At 41.0% G+C, this 15,528-nt stretch overlaps 1 protein-coding gene across 1 annotated transcript; it reads left to right on the top strand.

The window, feature by feature from the left end:
- Positions 1–723: 723 nt before the first annotated feature.
- On the top strand, positions 724–15,528 carry LOC122869407 (envoplakin-like). Its single transcript, XM_044182385.1, has 22 exons — positions 724–885; positions 3,692–3,791; positions 4,421–4,575; positions 4,773–4,896; positions 4,981–5,112; positions 5,447–5,488; positions 5,634–5,795; positions 6,090–6,197; positions 6,363–6,458; positions 6,572–6,682; positions 8,566–8,712; positions 8,800–8,954; positions 9,101–9,198; positions 9,333–9,505; positions 9,637–9,815; positions 10,205–10,343; positions 10,489–10,682; positions 10,816–10,966; positions 11,088–11,171; positions 11,271–11,402; positions 11,486–11,578; positions 11,719–15,528. Exons 1-22 carry the CDS (start codon positions 845–847, stop codon positions 15,208–15,210), a joined length of 6,108 nt encoding a protein of 2,035 aa, XP_044038320.1. The 5' UTR covers positions 724–844; the 3' UTR covers positions 15,211–15,528.

Below are 15,528 nucleotides of genomic sequence, written 5' to 3'. Positions count from 1 at the left end.
TCGGGGTTAGGCTGCATTTTCCAAAACTCTGATGTGAAATTACCTTGATTTGAAATACAAGTTAAACCATTTCCTTCAGTGTTATTAAGGTTAGCACTGTCACAGTGTGTTATCTTTCCAGTCTAACAACCTGAGCAACTACTGTACCTTACTGTTCAGATGCTTGATTATTATAGAAATATTTTGTTTTTATTCATACTTCTCTGACAGTCAGACTTTTGTCATTATGTAGCTTATACCACTAATAGTGATATATGACAAAAGTCTAAATTAGACATCTGCACGTCTAAATGAACAATAAGAGCAAGTGCTAGTGATGATCCTGATATCCAGCAGGATATAGTGTGTATAGAGTGGCCCCTATACATGTGGGAACAGTGAGTGCTATATAATGTCCTGCTCTGTCTTGTGTCTCATGGAGCTGATAACAGAGCAGTAGCTGTATCAGGTTCAGAGACCATTTCTATAGGCAGGCGTGTAGCGTTTAGAAACAGCAGGTTTAAGGTGTGGTATTAAGAGCATGATGAGAAAGCAGACCCATGAAAGATTACTAGAGTGAATGCATGAAGAAAAAGCTCCTAGAATATAAAGTCAGAGGGAGGATTGTGAAGCGGCAGGAGCGTGGAACTGGTCCGCCCGGTCTTCTCCTCCGCTGCTTTTACTGTCGACACACCTGCTGGCCTGGGAGGAGCTGAGAGAGGTGGACACTCCTTATCTGTGGGGGGGGGGGGACACCACAAGAGACAAGAAGGAGTGAGAGGACGAGGAGAGAGGAGAGAGTGAGGAGTTGGAAGGAACGGACTCGGACTCAGATTACACAAACAGGCCTGAACAGACTCCCAAGATGTCGAAGCAAAAGGAATACAGTCCTGTAAAGATCAGCAAGTGAGTTCTGTCACCTTCTTCTATGTGTGTGTGTGTGTGTGTGTCAGGTTTCCTAGTCTTATGTTATTGTCCCGTGTCCTCGCTTTCGCTGCCTCACACTGTCCCCCCCCCCCCAAAGAGCTAACCTGAAATCAGCTTCATGCCTCATTTTTGTACCATGATTCCATTTGTTTGCACAGGAGAGGGCTGCTTTGTTTCCCTGGACAATAAAATGCATCTCAGGTGCCATGTGAAAGCAACAATGATCTGACTGTTAAAATACATTCTGTGTGTTAAATACAAATATCTGTCTTTCATTCATTCTTTAAAAAACGAAAAGAGCACGAGGAGCTTTGGAAAATGAACGAACCCTCCCTTAACATGAAGTGTCTCAGTCCTGTCCTGTCCTAATGCCACTATTTTACTAACTTTACATGTTTACTGTACTTCATTGATTGTCTTCTTGTCACTTCACCTGACTCCTTTACTTAACTACGGCACTTTTATTTGTATCTTTGCCCAAAGGGTGTATCATCAAAGTTTACTGACTCACTTAATCCATATCTGGTGCCACTCAATAGGCCGGTGTTCTGACTCATTAAGCTGATGGGTCAACACTGTGCCTGCAATGCTCTAATCCAACAGAGAACATATATAATAGAGCTTGTTGTTATTGCTATGTAGCGGAACAGGTCGTTTGAGTAGAGGAGTGAGTTGACTCTTCATCAATCATGCTTTATGAAGTTACACATGGCAATAAATGTGTGGATTTTTGAAATTGCACAACCGCTACGCCGCTCCTTTCAAAGTGACAGCAGGTGTTCTGCAACATGTCACCCGGGGGGCACATACTGCTGAACATTAGCGGTCCTTCACAGCGGGGCGTGCTGAGCATATTTGCCACAGTGACACTTGAGCTTGAATAGAAGCTAGTGAGTCAGTGAGTGAGTGTATAATGTGGCGAAAAGCTTGCCTGATATGAAGGGGTGAGTATTCATGAGTATGCCATGAAACAGCCCTGCTTCAGCAACTGTTTGTAACGTAGCTCTCCGCAATGAATGAAGTCACCCACATGTTGGACCTTTGCAGCAGAGATAAGAGCCTGTTTGAGTAAAGGAGTGGTGGGGGAAGTATTCAGATCCTTTACTTAAGTAAAAGTACTAATACCACACTAAAAACTCCATTATAAGTAATATAAATGTACTTAAAGTATAAAAACTAAGCAGAAAAACGGCCCCTGTGACTGTTATACTGTTATATATTTTATCATCAGATTATTATTACTCGTGCATTAATGTAAAAGCAAGATTTTACTGTTGTAGTTGGCCAAAGTTGTGCAAAGTTGTAATTATTTTGTATTGGACTGCAACTAATGATTATTTTCATTATGGATTAGTGTGCTGATTATTTTCTTGATTGATTGATCGATTGATTGTTTGGTTTGTTAAAATTCAGAAGATAGTGAGAAACGGCGTCACAATTGCTCAGAGCCCAAAGTGACACCTTCATAGTGCTTGTTTTGTCCAACCAAATAGTCCAAACCTCAAAATTATTAAAGATAAATTCAAATTGTTAAATGGAAAAGCAGCAAATCATTACATTTGACAAGCTGGAACCATGAAATGTTTTTGCCAGAAAATGATTATCAAAATAATGGATTTTCTGTCAATTGATTTGTCGATTAATCGACTAATTGTTTCAGCTCTGCTTGTATATACTGTTGGGTAGTTTAATTTATAACAAAGCACCATAATTTTTTTTTATGCAAAACATATAAAATATGAAGATCCTATAACTTGTAACTAAAGCTGTCAAGCAAATGTAGTGGAGTAAAAAGTACAACATTTCCCTCTGAATAGAAAATACTCAAGTAATGTACAAGTACCTTAAATTTGTACCTAAGTACAATACTTGAGTAAATGTACTTAGTCACATTCCACCACTGGGAGCAATAAAACCTAATTGTCCTTCAGTACTTCGCCTACTACGAGCCATAATGTCTGACTACAGCTGTCAAAGCCCCACTGGAAACTAATGACGATGTTCATTTAATAAGAGCTGAATGGCGCGGTGTGACACAGCGTTGTGTTCGTCTCAGCATTAATGTCTGTGTCACACACGGGCAGCATTCCTGACTGCTAATGGGGGGGCAATGTGTCCCCTGGGTCCTGATCTGGGTGTGTCAGAATAAGTAGTTGGCTTTCATATCACAGCGGAGAAGGAATGACAAAACAAACACCCAGAGAGCCCGAACAGGTCTGTAGAAAGTGTTCATGAGTGACTGGAATCTTCTTTGTTTTATGATCACATCTGAAACATCCACTTTAGTGTTCTTTAATTACACGGGGAGCAACTGCTTGTGTTAAAGTACAAAAGCAGCTCTTTTAATATGAATATACATTTCAAACCCAGTGGTGGGAAGTCACTAACTACATTTACGCAAGTATTATAAGTACAATTTTGAGGTACTTGTACTTTACTTGTAAAGTAAAATATCTCAATACTTCCTCCTCCACTTTACAAACCAAGTCCTCTTAAATGCAACGATGCTGTACTAAGCGGTGAGCTTTCTCAGAAAGGCTCAAACCATAACAACATAACTGTAGGCTTTTCTTTAATTCTTGTTTAGCACAAAAATCCAATAAAAATCTACTTCCATGAAAGTAGACTTTAGAATGCGTGCAAGAATTTAATGACAATGTAATGAGTAACACAAATATATCTTACTTACTTTCTACTCGTACTACTTTCCTTGTCAAGATTCTGCACAGACTTATGTCATTGCTCTGGAGGACGTTGACCATCATCTTTCTTTGTTTTTACCCAGGAGTCAGGCCACTGACCTGGCTCTGGTGATTTCTCGCATGCAGAAGAATGCAGACCAAGTAGAGAAGAATATCCTGCGATCAGAGGAGCTGCTGGCTTTGGTAAGAAGTCCACATACACCAGAGCTGGAGACTTTGAGACTTGAACCAGACTCAGATCACAAAAATATAGACTCATGACTTGACTACATTAACACTGGCTTCATTTGAACCACAAAATCTCAGCAATAAAGGCTGAGCTTACAAGTTTCCTTGACCAACATGCTGCTGTTGGGGCAGGATGTCATCTCTTTGAGGGTACATTAGTGTTTTAAATCAAGTAACAAGTGTGAAAAAGTGTCTTTTTCTTTTGTTTTGGAGCCCATGTTCTGTTCTTTATGTATATTGAATATACATTTCAGGGACTTGGTCCTTCCATGTAAATAAAATGATATTAAAACAGCTTTGAAAGGAAAACCACCAGAACTAATGCCATGTCATACAGTAAATCAGCGTGTTCAGACCTGAAACAATTGTGATAGGATTTCCAGTTTTTGATACTATTTGATACTGTAAATCAATTCAAAAACACAGACTTAAACGGGACATGATTCAACAAAACTTCAAGCTTTTTCAAAATCAGATAAGCTCAGAAACACATGATCGCTGCAGTTTTGCTCAACTCCTGGAGGTTAAACAATGTTGATCCAACATGTATGTTTGAATCTGACGCTCCTTTGGCTCCTTTGTAGGACATAGAGCGCGATGGGGAGAATCTGCCTCTGATCCACCAGAAGGTGAACACAGACAACCTGGCAGAGGCTGAGGGGCTGCTGAAGGATCTCTTCATGGACGTGGACAAGTCCAAGAGGCTGCAGCATCCGCAGGCAACTGAGATAGAGAGAGAGTGAGTTTATTCTGGAGTGTAACAAAAAAACAAACACACACACAGGCACGCCAAAAGACACACCTAAATTAAACTTGATATGTCACATACCATAGAGATATGCTAGCCACAAATTGTCATTTCCACATTCCCTTTTACTAGTCTCCACCCATCTACTTACAAATGACTGAAATACTTCTGTGTCTACCTTTTTTCAGTGTTAGAAATCTGCATGATCGCTGGGCGAAGGACTGCGCCACCTACAGGGAACTGTATGGCCAGGTGCAAGATTTGGAGCCGACGCAAAAGATCGATTGGGGTCCTCTGCTGGATGAAAAACTGGTCAGTTCAAGCTTTAAGTCAATCTTGGGCTAAACATCTTCATGATTATCAAGTGTCACAGGTTTGTACTGCTGTGATTTACAGAAAAAGCTAAATTCAGAGGTATATGGCCCCAACCTGCCTGATGTAGAGAAGCAGATTGCAGCACATAACATTCTGCACCAGGCGATCGAGGCCTACAGCGCCCAGCTGAACCCCAGCACTACCTCTTCACAGGTAACAGCTCACAACACATACAGTGGTGTGAAAAGGTTTTTGCCCCCTTCCTGATTTCTTTTTTTTTTTTTGCATCTTTGTGACATTTAAATGTTTCAGATCATCAAACAAATGTAAATATTAGGTTTTGTGCATTTTGTGTTTACTTGTGTTATCTTTGACTAATATTAAATTTTTTTTGATGATCTGAAACATTTAAGTGTGACAAAGATGCAAAAAATAAGAAATCACGAAGGGGGCAAACTTTGAAACTTTTTCACACCACTGTACATGCACTCCAGGACTACATGCAGGATGAATCATTTACCTGTTTCTTCGTCTTCTTTGTTCGCAGGAGCAGTACGCCACCCTCAAAGATAAATATGCTAAACTTTTTGTGAGTAGTTTTCTTTTCACTCTAAGGCTTCAATGTGTGACTTGGGTTCTTGTCAGTTAATTTCATAGGGACATGTATGCTCTATGTAGTATGTAGTATGTATATGTAGTATGCTTATCTTGCATGCATGTTGCGTGTTCTGCAGGAGAGCTCCCAGCAGAGACGCGTCCACCTGGCCTCTCTGTACGAATACATGCAGAGCTGCAATAAGGAACTGGCCTACCTGTCGGGCCAGAAGGAGAGGATCCTCCAAAGAGACTGGAGTGATTGCATGGTCGACCCCCCAGGCGTCCGCATGGAGTATGAGGTGAGGATACAACAACAGGATGGTGATGTCATTATTGGCAGATGTGGCTACCGATTTTAATTTCACGGCTTACTGCGTCGTCTTGTGATCAAAGAGAGTGAATTAAAACTTGTTTGTCAGCTTGCCTTCAAGCATAATCCTGTAGGGGCTGGTTGCACCACCTGGGGACCCAACTGGTGTAACCAGTATGGTACATAGTGACTGCTTAGCTTCTGGAAGAACTTGATTTGAATACTTGAAACACTATGTTATGTTTTCTACATCCCACTTTATGTTGTTTCTGTTTATATACAGAAATTCAAAAATAATGGACTACTAGCACATGAGAATGAGATCAACCAGCTGCAGGCGGAAGGAGATCGTCTTGTTGAGATGAAACACCCTGGCAGCCCAACAATAAAGGTACATCTGTCAGACATTAGAAACATAACTGTATGATAACTGTAATAAACCATCAAAGTACCCAACATAGTGGTATGAGTTATGATTTCTTATGGTCATATAAATTAAAATGAATCAAACTGAACAGATCAGATTGAACTGAATTGAGGCGACTGTTTTTGTCAGGCACACAGAGATACTGTGCAGGCTGAGTGGCAAGATTTCCTCAACTTGTGCCTAGCACAGGAAACACACCTGGACAACATTGAAGACTACAAGAAGGTAGAGAGCCTCTGAATGCACCACACTACAACTGACTGTCATAATATTTCTATTACTAAATCCACCACTTCACTACAGCTCATTGTTAAGAAGTGACTATTTGTTCAATGCAGTTCCAGCTGGATGCAGAGACGTTGTCCAAGTCCCTGGAGAGACTCGTTTCCACTCTGGACCCAAAGACTCTGTCCGACAAGAGCAACCCTGAGGTCCTGTTGGCGCTGGAGGTACAACTGTGTTTTCTAATGTCATGGTTTCTATGCAGCTCTAGGAAGTCTTGAACAGTATGGAAATGTTGAAACCTGCAGCAGTGATATGGTATTCTGCAAACCATATATTATTTTCAAGATAATTTTATGTGTCAGATCTTTAAAAGCTCAAGTAGCAATTAACATGTGAAATTAAAAATAAGAACAAATTAATGGAAATTGCCTGAAACTAAAAAATGAAACAAAAAGAAGAGCGGGAAGAAGAGGAGGTCCATCAGAGAAACGTATAATAAGGAGAATTTAGCTCCACGCTGGCAAGTACAGACAATGAGGATGCATGGAAAGTGATCGCAAACGAAATCAATGCCAGCTTTATTTGTGTTAATCATAGACAAAATAAGATAAAAGTGGTGTAACATCGGATCAAATGTTCAAATCAAATTGCAAAGAGTAGGCTAAAACTACCCTATTCTGCATTATACAAATTTCACATTACATTAAATTATACACATAACATATTATTCATCATGAACAATTATATATTTTTTACAATCCTTTTCAAAACATGACTCGAAAGGTGAGGTGGCCTCTGGAGGAGTATTTTTAAGTTGTAAGAAATTTGATAAATAACATATATATATATGTAGCATATATGTACATGAGTGTGAGGAATAAAGGAGAATGATTTATACTTTTATTATTATTAGTCCAAAATGTCACTTTTGTCACTTAATAGAAATAGAAAAAATAGAAATAGAATAGAAATAGAAATATGACCTCAGAGTTTGCTTTGTGATGAAGATGTCTATATGCTGTGAGTGTGTGAGAAGTTTTAGTCAATATGTTCAGGTTCTTCACCACTTATAGTATTTGTTTAGTCTTTGCAGTTTGCAAGGGTCTGTTCCAAGAAGCAGGTTTACTGAGTTGCTGCGTGCTTCAGTATAATGTAGCATGTAAGAGGAAAGCTTATATAAATGATATTCCTTACAGTTATGTTGACACTATCAATATATGCTATTTGGGATATGATCCATAAAAATCTAAAATGAGTTAAAGAATGATATCGTAACCATTTTAAGTGAGAACCATCTGTGGCAATCCTATAGAATAGATTTACCATTTTAATTTGTCATTTTTATGTTTTATTATTTAGTGTCTTTTAAACGTTTTGTATTTCACAGCTCTGCTAATGTAATGTGTATTGTACATTTTATAATTGATGTACAGTAGACATGTTTAATGTGAACAATGGGAAGAATCACACTAACGTGAACAATTGATTGTATTAATGTTGAATCCATCAAAGCCATTAACTTTTTCATGTTGTATAGGTAGTGTAGGTTTTAGGACAGACTTTGTGTCTTTCATCAACTTATCATCATACATTTCCAAAATATAGAAACTATGTAGCTGCTGCCTCTGCTGATCACTCCTAACTGACTTATGAGACCTCTGGAGCTCTCTTAAATAATCTTGGAGCCAAGACCAAGTCTGGACACTTCATCACACTCATCGTTCAATTGTAAAAATAAGTGCAAAATGACATCTCTCTTAAAATTGTGATGCACTTAAGACCAACCTTTTACTCTGAGCGGCTTCATACATACCAGCCCTGATCTTTTTCACGATTCCATGGTCTGGATTTGATGGGGTTCAGTGTTTTACCTGATAACTTGATCAGTGAACCTCCTTCTTAGAACAAGCCTCAGGTAGTTGAAGATGTCAGGCTGCACTCTTCAAAGCAGCCAGTTTGCAGATCTAACCTGCTATAAATGGAATCAGCAAAGTCACTTCTATCTCTACCTGGTTAGATAATCAAGAAATGCTAAAGTTGGGGGATACAGCACAGTATATCTTTGTTTGTTTGTGTTGCTTCTGTTCTAATTCAATAATACCTTCAGGGAGATGAACCAGCAGTAAAGAGGAATGAGCAGCGTCTTGCTGCTCTCAGGGAGCTCAGCAGCAACGTCGTGCCTCTGAAGTTACGCCGAATCCAGCCCACCAAACCCACCACTGTAGTGTCCCTGTGTGACTGGAAAGATGAAGAGGTGGGATGTGGTCAGCAGTCATTTACAGGCTTTAAAATATTCTTGTTGTTATCATCTTTATTTTACCATCTTCTCTGTGTGTTTCAGGACACAGTGAGGCGTGGTGAGACGCTAAACCTAAAGTCCAACTTTGATAATAAGAACTGGGAGCTTCTGAGCAGCAGTGGGAAGACCAGAACCCTCCCTGGGGTATGTTTCATGATTCCACCACCTGATGCTGAGGCCCTGGAGAAAGTAAACAGGTACAGAGTACAAACTCACCACCAACAGTATGTTTTCCTTCCATAGTTTTTTTATGTGATTACAACAGAGACAAAGCCTGTAATGGATTTGAATGAAACATTGTGTGTGTGTGTGTGTGTGTGTGTGTGTGTGTGTGTTCGTTCAGTCTGGACAGAGCACTGACAGACCTGAAGAGCCATAGATCTGCAATTATGGCCTCCTTGAAGAACCCCACTGTGGAGGTGGTTCGCCCTCAGAAGGCAGGTGAGAAGAAAAACATTTTAACAGAACACTTTATTTTGTTTTCCCTGGCTATAAATCCATGAAAGAGTCTTTGATGGAATATTTGGGTTTATCTAACTTTTCATTGTAGATTTATTGTCTTTGTTCCTCCTCAGCCGCCGTACAAAGTGCTCCAGAGGATCCCAAAGCTGCAGAGCTAGCAAGTAAAATAGACAACATCAACAGAGCTCTGGATCAGAGCAAAAAAGAAATCCTGAGTCGACTCAGAGCCCCGCTAGACACCCGAAACCCCACCCAAGACCTGGTGAACAGGCTGCAAGAGCATGAGGTGATCATGATCAACATTATGCTTTAATAATATAACCTAGGTTACAGTTTCATTATCTTATTTATTTTCCAATAACGTTCACACATGTCTGTCTCGTTGTGATCAGTAACACCATATGTCTTGCCCTACAGAAATCTGCTCAGACATTAAGAAAGCTGGAGTCTGAGAAGTCTGCGGTCCAGAGAGAGATGGACCCTATTCTGGCCAAGAAACCCCTTGGACCCACTGCCTCCACCCTGCCCCTCAAACTCAGTGCCGCCAACAACAAGATTGATGACATCAACACCCTTATCGATCTTTATAATAAAAAGTAAGAAGATCAGAATGAAATGATAGCACAGTGCAGTATTTTTTTCAACAGAAGAAGAAATAACACATTCTTCCTCTTACAAATTAAAAGTTGTCTTCATATAAGCAATAAAACACACCCTTGCTCAATTCAGTACTCTCAGGATTTTTTCTAACTTACTTTCTAATGTTAGCAAACTTTAGGTAAATATTGCTATATAATATCAGTTAGCAGACCTCATCACTCTTCTCTGCAACTGTTACAATAGCTTAGCATCTACTGTTTAGCATAATAGTATAGCATAATAATACTACTTGCCTACTAGCCACAGTGGCTAGTAGGCATTTTTATTTTATTTTTGAGTTATTTTTTATCATTAATCTCCTGGGTGTTTCTCTCCTCTTAATCAGAGCTACAGCCTCCATGTTCCTAGAAAAGCAGGCACAGAATGTGGAAGGCATCGTCTCTGGGTTTGAGGAGCAGCTAGCTAAAGATGGTGCCATTTTTGATCAACCTAATGCCCTCCCGAGTCGCAACCAGCAGCTGCAGGTGTTGTACTTTATGATGCAACCAAAATGTAAAAGATTTCTGGATAGGCTCATATGAGGGGATAGAGCATAGGATTCCCCATGGGGATCCAAACCTGTAGTGTTTTTTTTCCTTTATCACTGTTCTTTCTCCTTATGCCAAACAGGTTATGCGTATGGATGTCGCCTCAAAGAAGGATGAGTTCAATAAATTGGGGAGAGACTTGGACATGACAGAGCAAGCATGCAGCTCCCTGCAGCAGAGTTTCAATGAATACTGTCCTGACATCCGCCGCCAGGAGAATGATGTGAAACAGCTGAAAAACCGTTACGCGATTGTCAATAATCAGCTCCAGGAAAGGTGAGTAAAAAAAGATTCAGGCATTGTTGTAACTGTATGTGCCTGTGTTTTTTGACTTCTCTGAAGTCCTGACAAATCTATTTATGGGAACATTTCATTAGTGATGTGGAGTGTTTTTCATATTTTGCTTTAGGTCTGCTCTCACACAGAAAGCAACAAATAAAAAACAAGATTTCCAGAATGCTGCTCAGTCACTGGATTTCTTCTTGGTCAATTTGCCCAATAATACAATCAGACCTACTGATGATGTGGCACAGATAACAGCCAAGCAAAACTCTCAGAAGGTGAGTGGACATCAACCTGTCTCCAACTTCTATATACAAAATAACTCAAGTCTGTTTCAACAATGACATAACACTGCTTTGTCTTATGAGCTGTGGTTTTTGGGTTACATGTCTTGTTTAGAAAGTGATGGAGGATATCAAGAGGAAATCAGGTGATTTAGACAAACTCAAGTTTCTTTCCCGTGATCTGCAGAGTGTCTTAAATGTGAGTTTAGAGAATATGATTATTCTCATTTACCATTTACAGCTTAAATACAGTTGATTAGGTATGCATTCTTCAATGTTTAAATATATTTTCTTTCAGGAGTATGAGGTTAAGTCAAACACTTACCGTGGCACTCTGAATGATGACAATGATGATGATGGCGATGATGACAATGATAATGAACCAATCCTAAAGAAACGTCAAACTATGGCTCAATCTATACAGAGAAAGGTACAGTTATAGACAATTGCCTAAAGACAACAGTAATAGACAATCGACTTCTAAACTAATTTTGCCTTATGCTTCTACTACAGGAGAAAGATCTACTGAACCGTTTCTCTGAGGTGTCTGCAGAAAATGACCAGCTACTCAGCCAGTTGGGGATTGTGAAGAGCATCAAGGCCAGGGTATGATATTATGGAATCAAAATAACATCAACAACGCTCGTGTAGTAATAGAATTATTCCTTGTGTTTCCTGCCTAAAATATCATTGTCAGTTATTCTGAAGTGACTCTCTTTCTCCTTTGTCCTTTTATTCATGTGCAGAGTGAAGAGAAAATTAGTCAGGTAGTCGTCAATCAGCAGCTCCAGCTACAGAGCCAAAAGAAGGACCTGAGGGAGAGTGATAGTCTGAAAAATGAATTAAGTGAGGAGATTGCCAGGCGCTTACATGCTGAAAAAGACCTGGAAACATACCGTAAGAGGTTAGTGTCTCTGAAGGGTAGGAGAGGAGTGGAGAGGTTGGAGGAGAAGGAGGTGGTGCAATACTACCGTGACCCCAAATTGGAGGTGGAACTACAGTCCCTGAAAAATCAGATCCAGGATGAAGCATTCAAGAGATCAGGAACCCATTCAGAGTTAGAAATTATCAATGACAAGATTATCAAATTGGAAATACAGCTGACCAGAATCGAACCTAAAATGGTGACCAAGTTACTAACTGAATATGAGAGAGACCCACAGCTTGACAAAGAAGCTGCCAATATTAGAGATGAGATGCAGAGGATACGACTGGAGCTCCAAACGAGAGATACTGAGGCAGTTCATGTGAAAACTGAGCTCACGGTTCTTTCTCAGCAGAAACCAAAAATCAGGGAGAAGGTTGTTAAGAAAGAAGTGGTGAGGCTTGAAAAAGATCCACAGATGCTGAAAGCTGTTCTCACGTTCCAGAGTGATATTGCGGAGGAGGAATCCCAGTGCAAGTCACTCAATGATAGCATTTTTAGAATAAGGAGCCAACTAAACACACTAGAAAGGGTCATTCCCACCATCCAACCTAAGATAGTCACCAAGGTGGTGAAGCAAGTACAGCAAGATCCAGAAATGCTTGAAGAGTCGAAGAAACTACGAATGGCCTTGGAAGAGGAGAAAGATGAGAACGTTATATTGATGAAGGACCTGACCACTCTTCAGCTACGTTATGGTGAAGTGGACAAGCTCAGGCATAAAGTCGAGGTCAAGGAGATCATCAATGAGATCTACAGAGTTGATCCTGAGACAGAAGTCGTGCTGGTGCGTCTGAGGAAAGAGCTGCAGGATTTAAGCCGTAACCGTACAGACCTGGAGAAAGAAATCAATACTGTGACAGCGACTCTGACTACCCTGCGCGCACAAAAACCCAAAGTGGAGTACAAGGAGGTGACCCAGGAGGTGATCAAAGAAGAGAAAAGCCCAGAGGTCATTAGGGAATTGCAAAGGCTGAATAACCAAGTCTCCCGTCTGCAAGTCAACTGTGACACCACCCTAGAGCTGCTGACCCACCTACGTAAAGAAAGAGATGAGTTGAAAGCTGAAAAATCCATCGTGGAGACCAAGCTAGTTAATAAAGAAGTCATCAAATATGAGAATGATCCTCTCCTTGAGAAAGAGGCTGACAGGCTTCGGAGGAATGTAAGAGAAGAGATTCACCAACGCCGCAGTGTGGAGGAGTGTCTCTTTGACCTCCAGAACCAATACATTGTCCTTGAAAGGCAGAAGCCAGAAGAGAAGATTGTAATGCAGGAAGTAGTGCGTCTTCAGAAGGACCCCAAGCAGATCCTGGAGCTTGATAAGTTGAACAAGACCCTGGATGATGAAGTGAAAGCCCGTAGAAAGCTTGAATTGGAGGTCAGACAGCTCAGAGCCCTGGTTCAAGAAAAAGAGAGTACCCTGGCTCAGATGGATGATCGTCAAAAGAAGATTCAAGTAGAGTCAGAGCTCAGGCAGATCAAATCTCGCATTCTTGATCTGGAAAACGCTCCAGCGCCCGTTGAAGAGAAGATTGTCATAGAGGAGGTCCTGAAAGTGGAGAGGGACCCTAAGCTGGAAAAACTTACTGATGGTATACGTGTCGACTTGGAGGCTGAGGGCACCAATATCAGTCATCTAGAGAGAGAAATCCGCAACCTTAAGATCAAGTTGGAAATTCTGCAAAAGGAGAAATCAGTTGAAAAGGTTGTCTACAGAGAAGTTGTTCGTGTAGAGAAAGATCCAGCATTGGAAGCTGAAAGGAAACATCTAAGAGAGTTAGTAGCGCAGGAGAGAAATCTCAGGCGTAACCAGGAGGATAACTTTCAGAACATCAACATCAAAATGACCCATCTGCAGACATCGAAGTCAGTGACTTCTCAGGAGGAGACCGCTGTCATCACCAACAGAGATGCTCTGCAGAGCGAGAAGGAAGATCTCCTCAGACAGCTCAAAATGTTAGAGTCTCAAAGACAGAACATCAGCATTACCTTCCAGCAACAGTCCAAGCTGATGAGTGAGAGAAACCAGATGGCACGGCAGAGAAGTCTTAAATCATCCTTTGAAATGCAACGGCTGGAGAAAGAAATCCTAAACGAAAAAGACAAAATACACCAGAGAGACACACTCATCATTGAGCTGCAGAACAGCATTAAGAAAGAGGACCAGTCTGAAACTCACACCAGAGAGACAAATCTTTCCACGAAGATCACCATCATGGATCCAGAAACTGGTAAAGACATGTCTCCCTATGATGCCTACTTGCAGGGGCTAATTGATCGCAACCAGTACATTCACCTTTCGGAGTTGGAGTGTGACTGGGAGGAAATCACTTCAACCAGCCCAGATGGGGATACAACAGTTCTGCAGGATCGCAAAAGTGGGAAGCAGTACTCTGTCAAGGATGCTCTGAGGAATGGTCGCTTGACCCAGAATGACGTGATCCGCTACAAGGAAGGGAAAATGCACATTTCTGAGTTTGCCCTCCTTGTGGTAGGGGAAACCAGAAAGCCCTACATTCCTCCAATAACAGCCCCAAGATCACCCATCAAACCCACCCCACCCTCTCCTTTGAACTCCATGCCAACCTCCCTGAGGTCCTCCAACACCAACCTCAACACTCAACGTTATGGCAGTTTGAACAACCTCAGTGCTTCAGCAGGTGATGAACATTTTCCCATCTCCGGTATTTTTGATACCACCACTGAAAGCCGCATGTCTGTGAGAAGTGCACTGACCCGCAAACTCATTGATGCCGACACAGCTCTGAAGCTATTGGAGGCACAAGCAGCCACCGGTGGAATAGTTGATATTGCCAAAAAGGACAAACTGTCTGTCCACAAAGCAGCTGAACATGGTCTCATTCACACAGATCACAAGTACAAGCTTCTGAATGCCCAGAAGGCCTTCACTGGAGTCGAGGATCCCATGACCAAACAGCGTCTCGCAGTAGGACCGGCAGCACAGAAAGGGTATATTCCCCAAGAAAATGCCAGGAGGTACATGGAGGCGCAGTACCTGACCGGTGGCTTTGTGGATCCCTCTAAAGCAGGCCGCCTCACTGTCCAAGAAGCTCTCGCCACCAATCTGATTGACAGCACAACAGCTAATGAGCTGCAAGATGAGGCTTCCCTCACAAAAGAGCTAGTAAACCCCATCACTAAAGAGAAGATATCATACAAGCAGGCAATGGATCTGTGTAAGAAAGACATCAGCACAGGACTCCTGCTGCTTCCTGCAGCCTCCACTGATGCCGCAAATGCCCCATCATACTCAAACTATCGGTTCAGTTCTTCCTACAGCAAAGTCTAGATGTGAACTTTAAGATGTTTATGTTAAGATTAACATGTTTTATTTACCACAGCCACTGGTGCTAGAGGCTGTATGACAATGCTATACACAATATACGTAAATATAAAAATGAAAAATTGATATGTTCAACACTGGGAAAATACTTTTATGGTGAAACTGTACATGTGTATCTGTGTTTTTTTTCACTGCTATTTTTGGGTCTGCTGTAAAAAAAAAAAAAAGAAGGGTTATGTTTGTTTTATATGCTTAATTGTTTTTCAGCACTCTCAAGCTAAATCCTTCATAAGTTCTTATTAAACTCCACAAGCCTGACAATCA

This window comes from Siniperca chuatsi, linkage group LG21 (genome assembly GCF_020085105.1).
Source record: "Siniperca chuatsi isolate FFG_IHB_CAS linkage group LG21, ASM2008510v1, whole genome shotgun sequence".
Lineage (NCBI taxonomy): Eukaryota > Metazoa > Chordata > Actinopteri > Centrarchiformes > Sinipercidae > Siniperca > Siniperca chuatsi.
The sequence above is the reverse complement of the archived record's forward strand: the minus strand, read 5'-3'. Positions and strand labels throughout refer to the sequence as shown.

Excerpts from the sequence above, each read along its gene's own strand:
- LOC122869407 (XM_044182385.1), top strand. The coding sequence starts at position 845 with ATGTCGAAGCAAAAGGAATACAGTCCTGTAAAGATCAGCAA. Across the intron at positions 8,955-9,100 it reads GCCCTGGAGAAAGTAAACAG|TCTGGACAGAGCACTGACAG; the intron begins GTACAGAGTACA and ends GTGTTCGTTCAG. Across the intron at positions 10,683-10,815 it reads AATAATCAGCTCCAGGAAAG|GTCTGCTCTCACACAGAAAG; the intron begins GTGAGTAAAAAA and ends ATTTTGCTTTAG.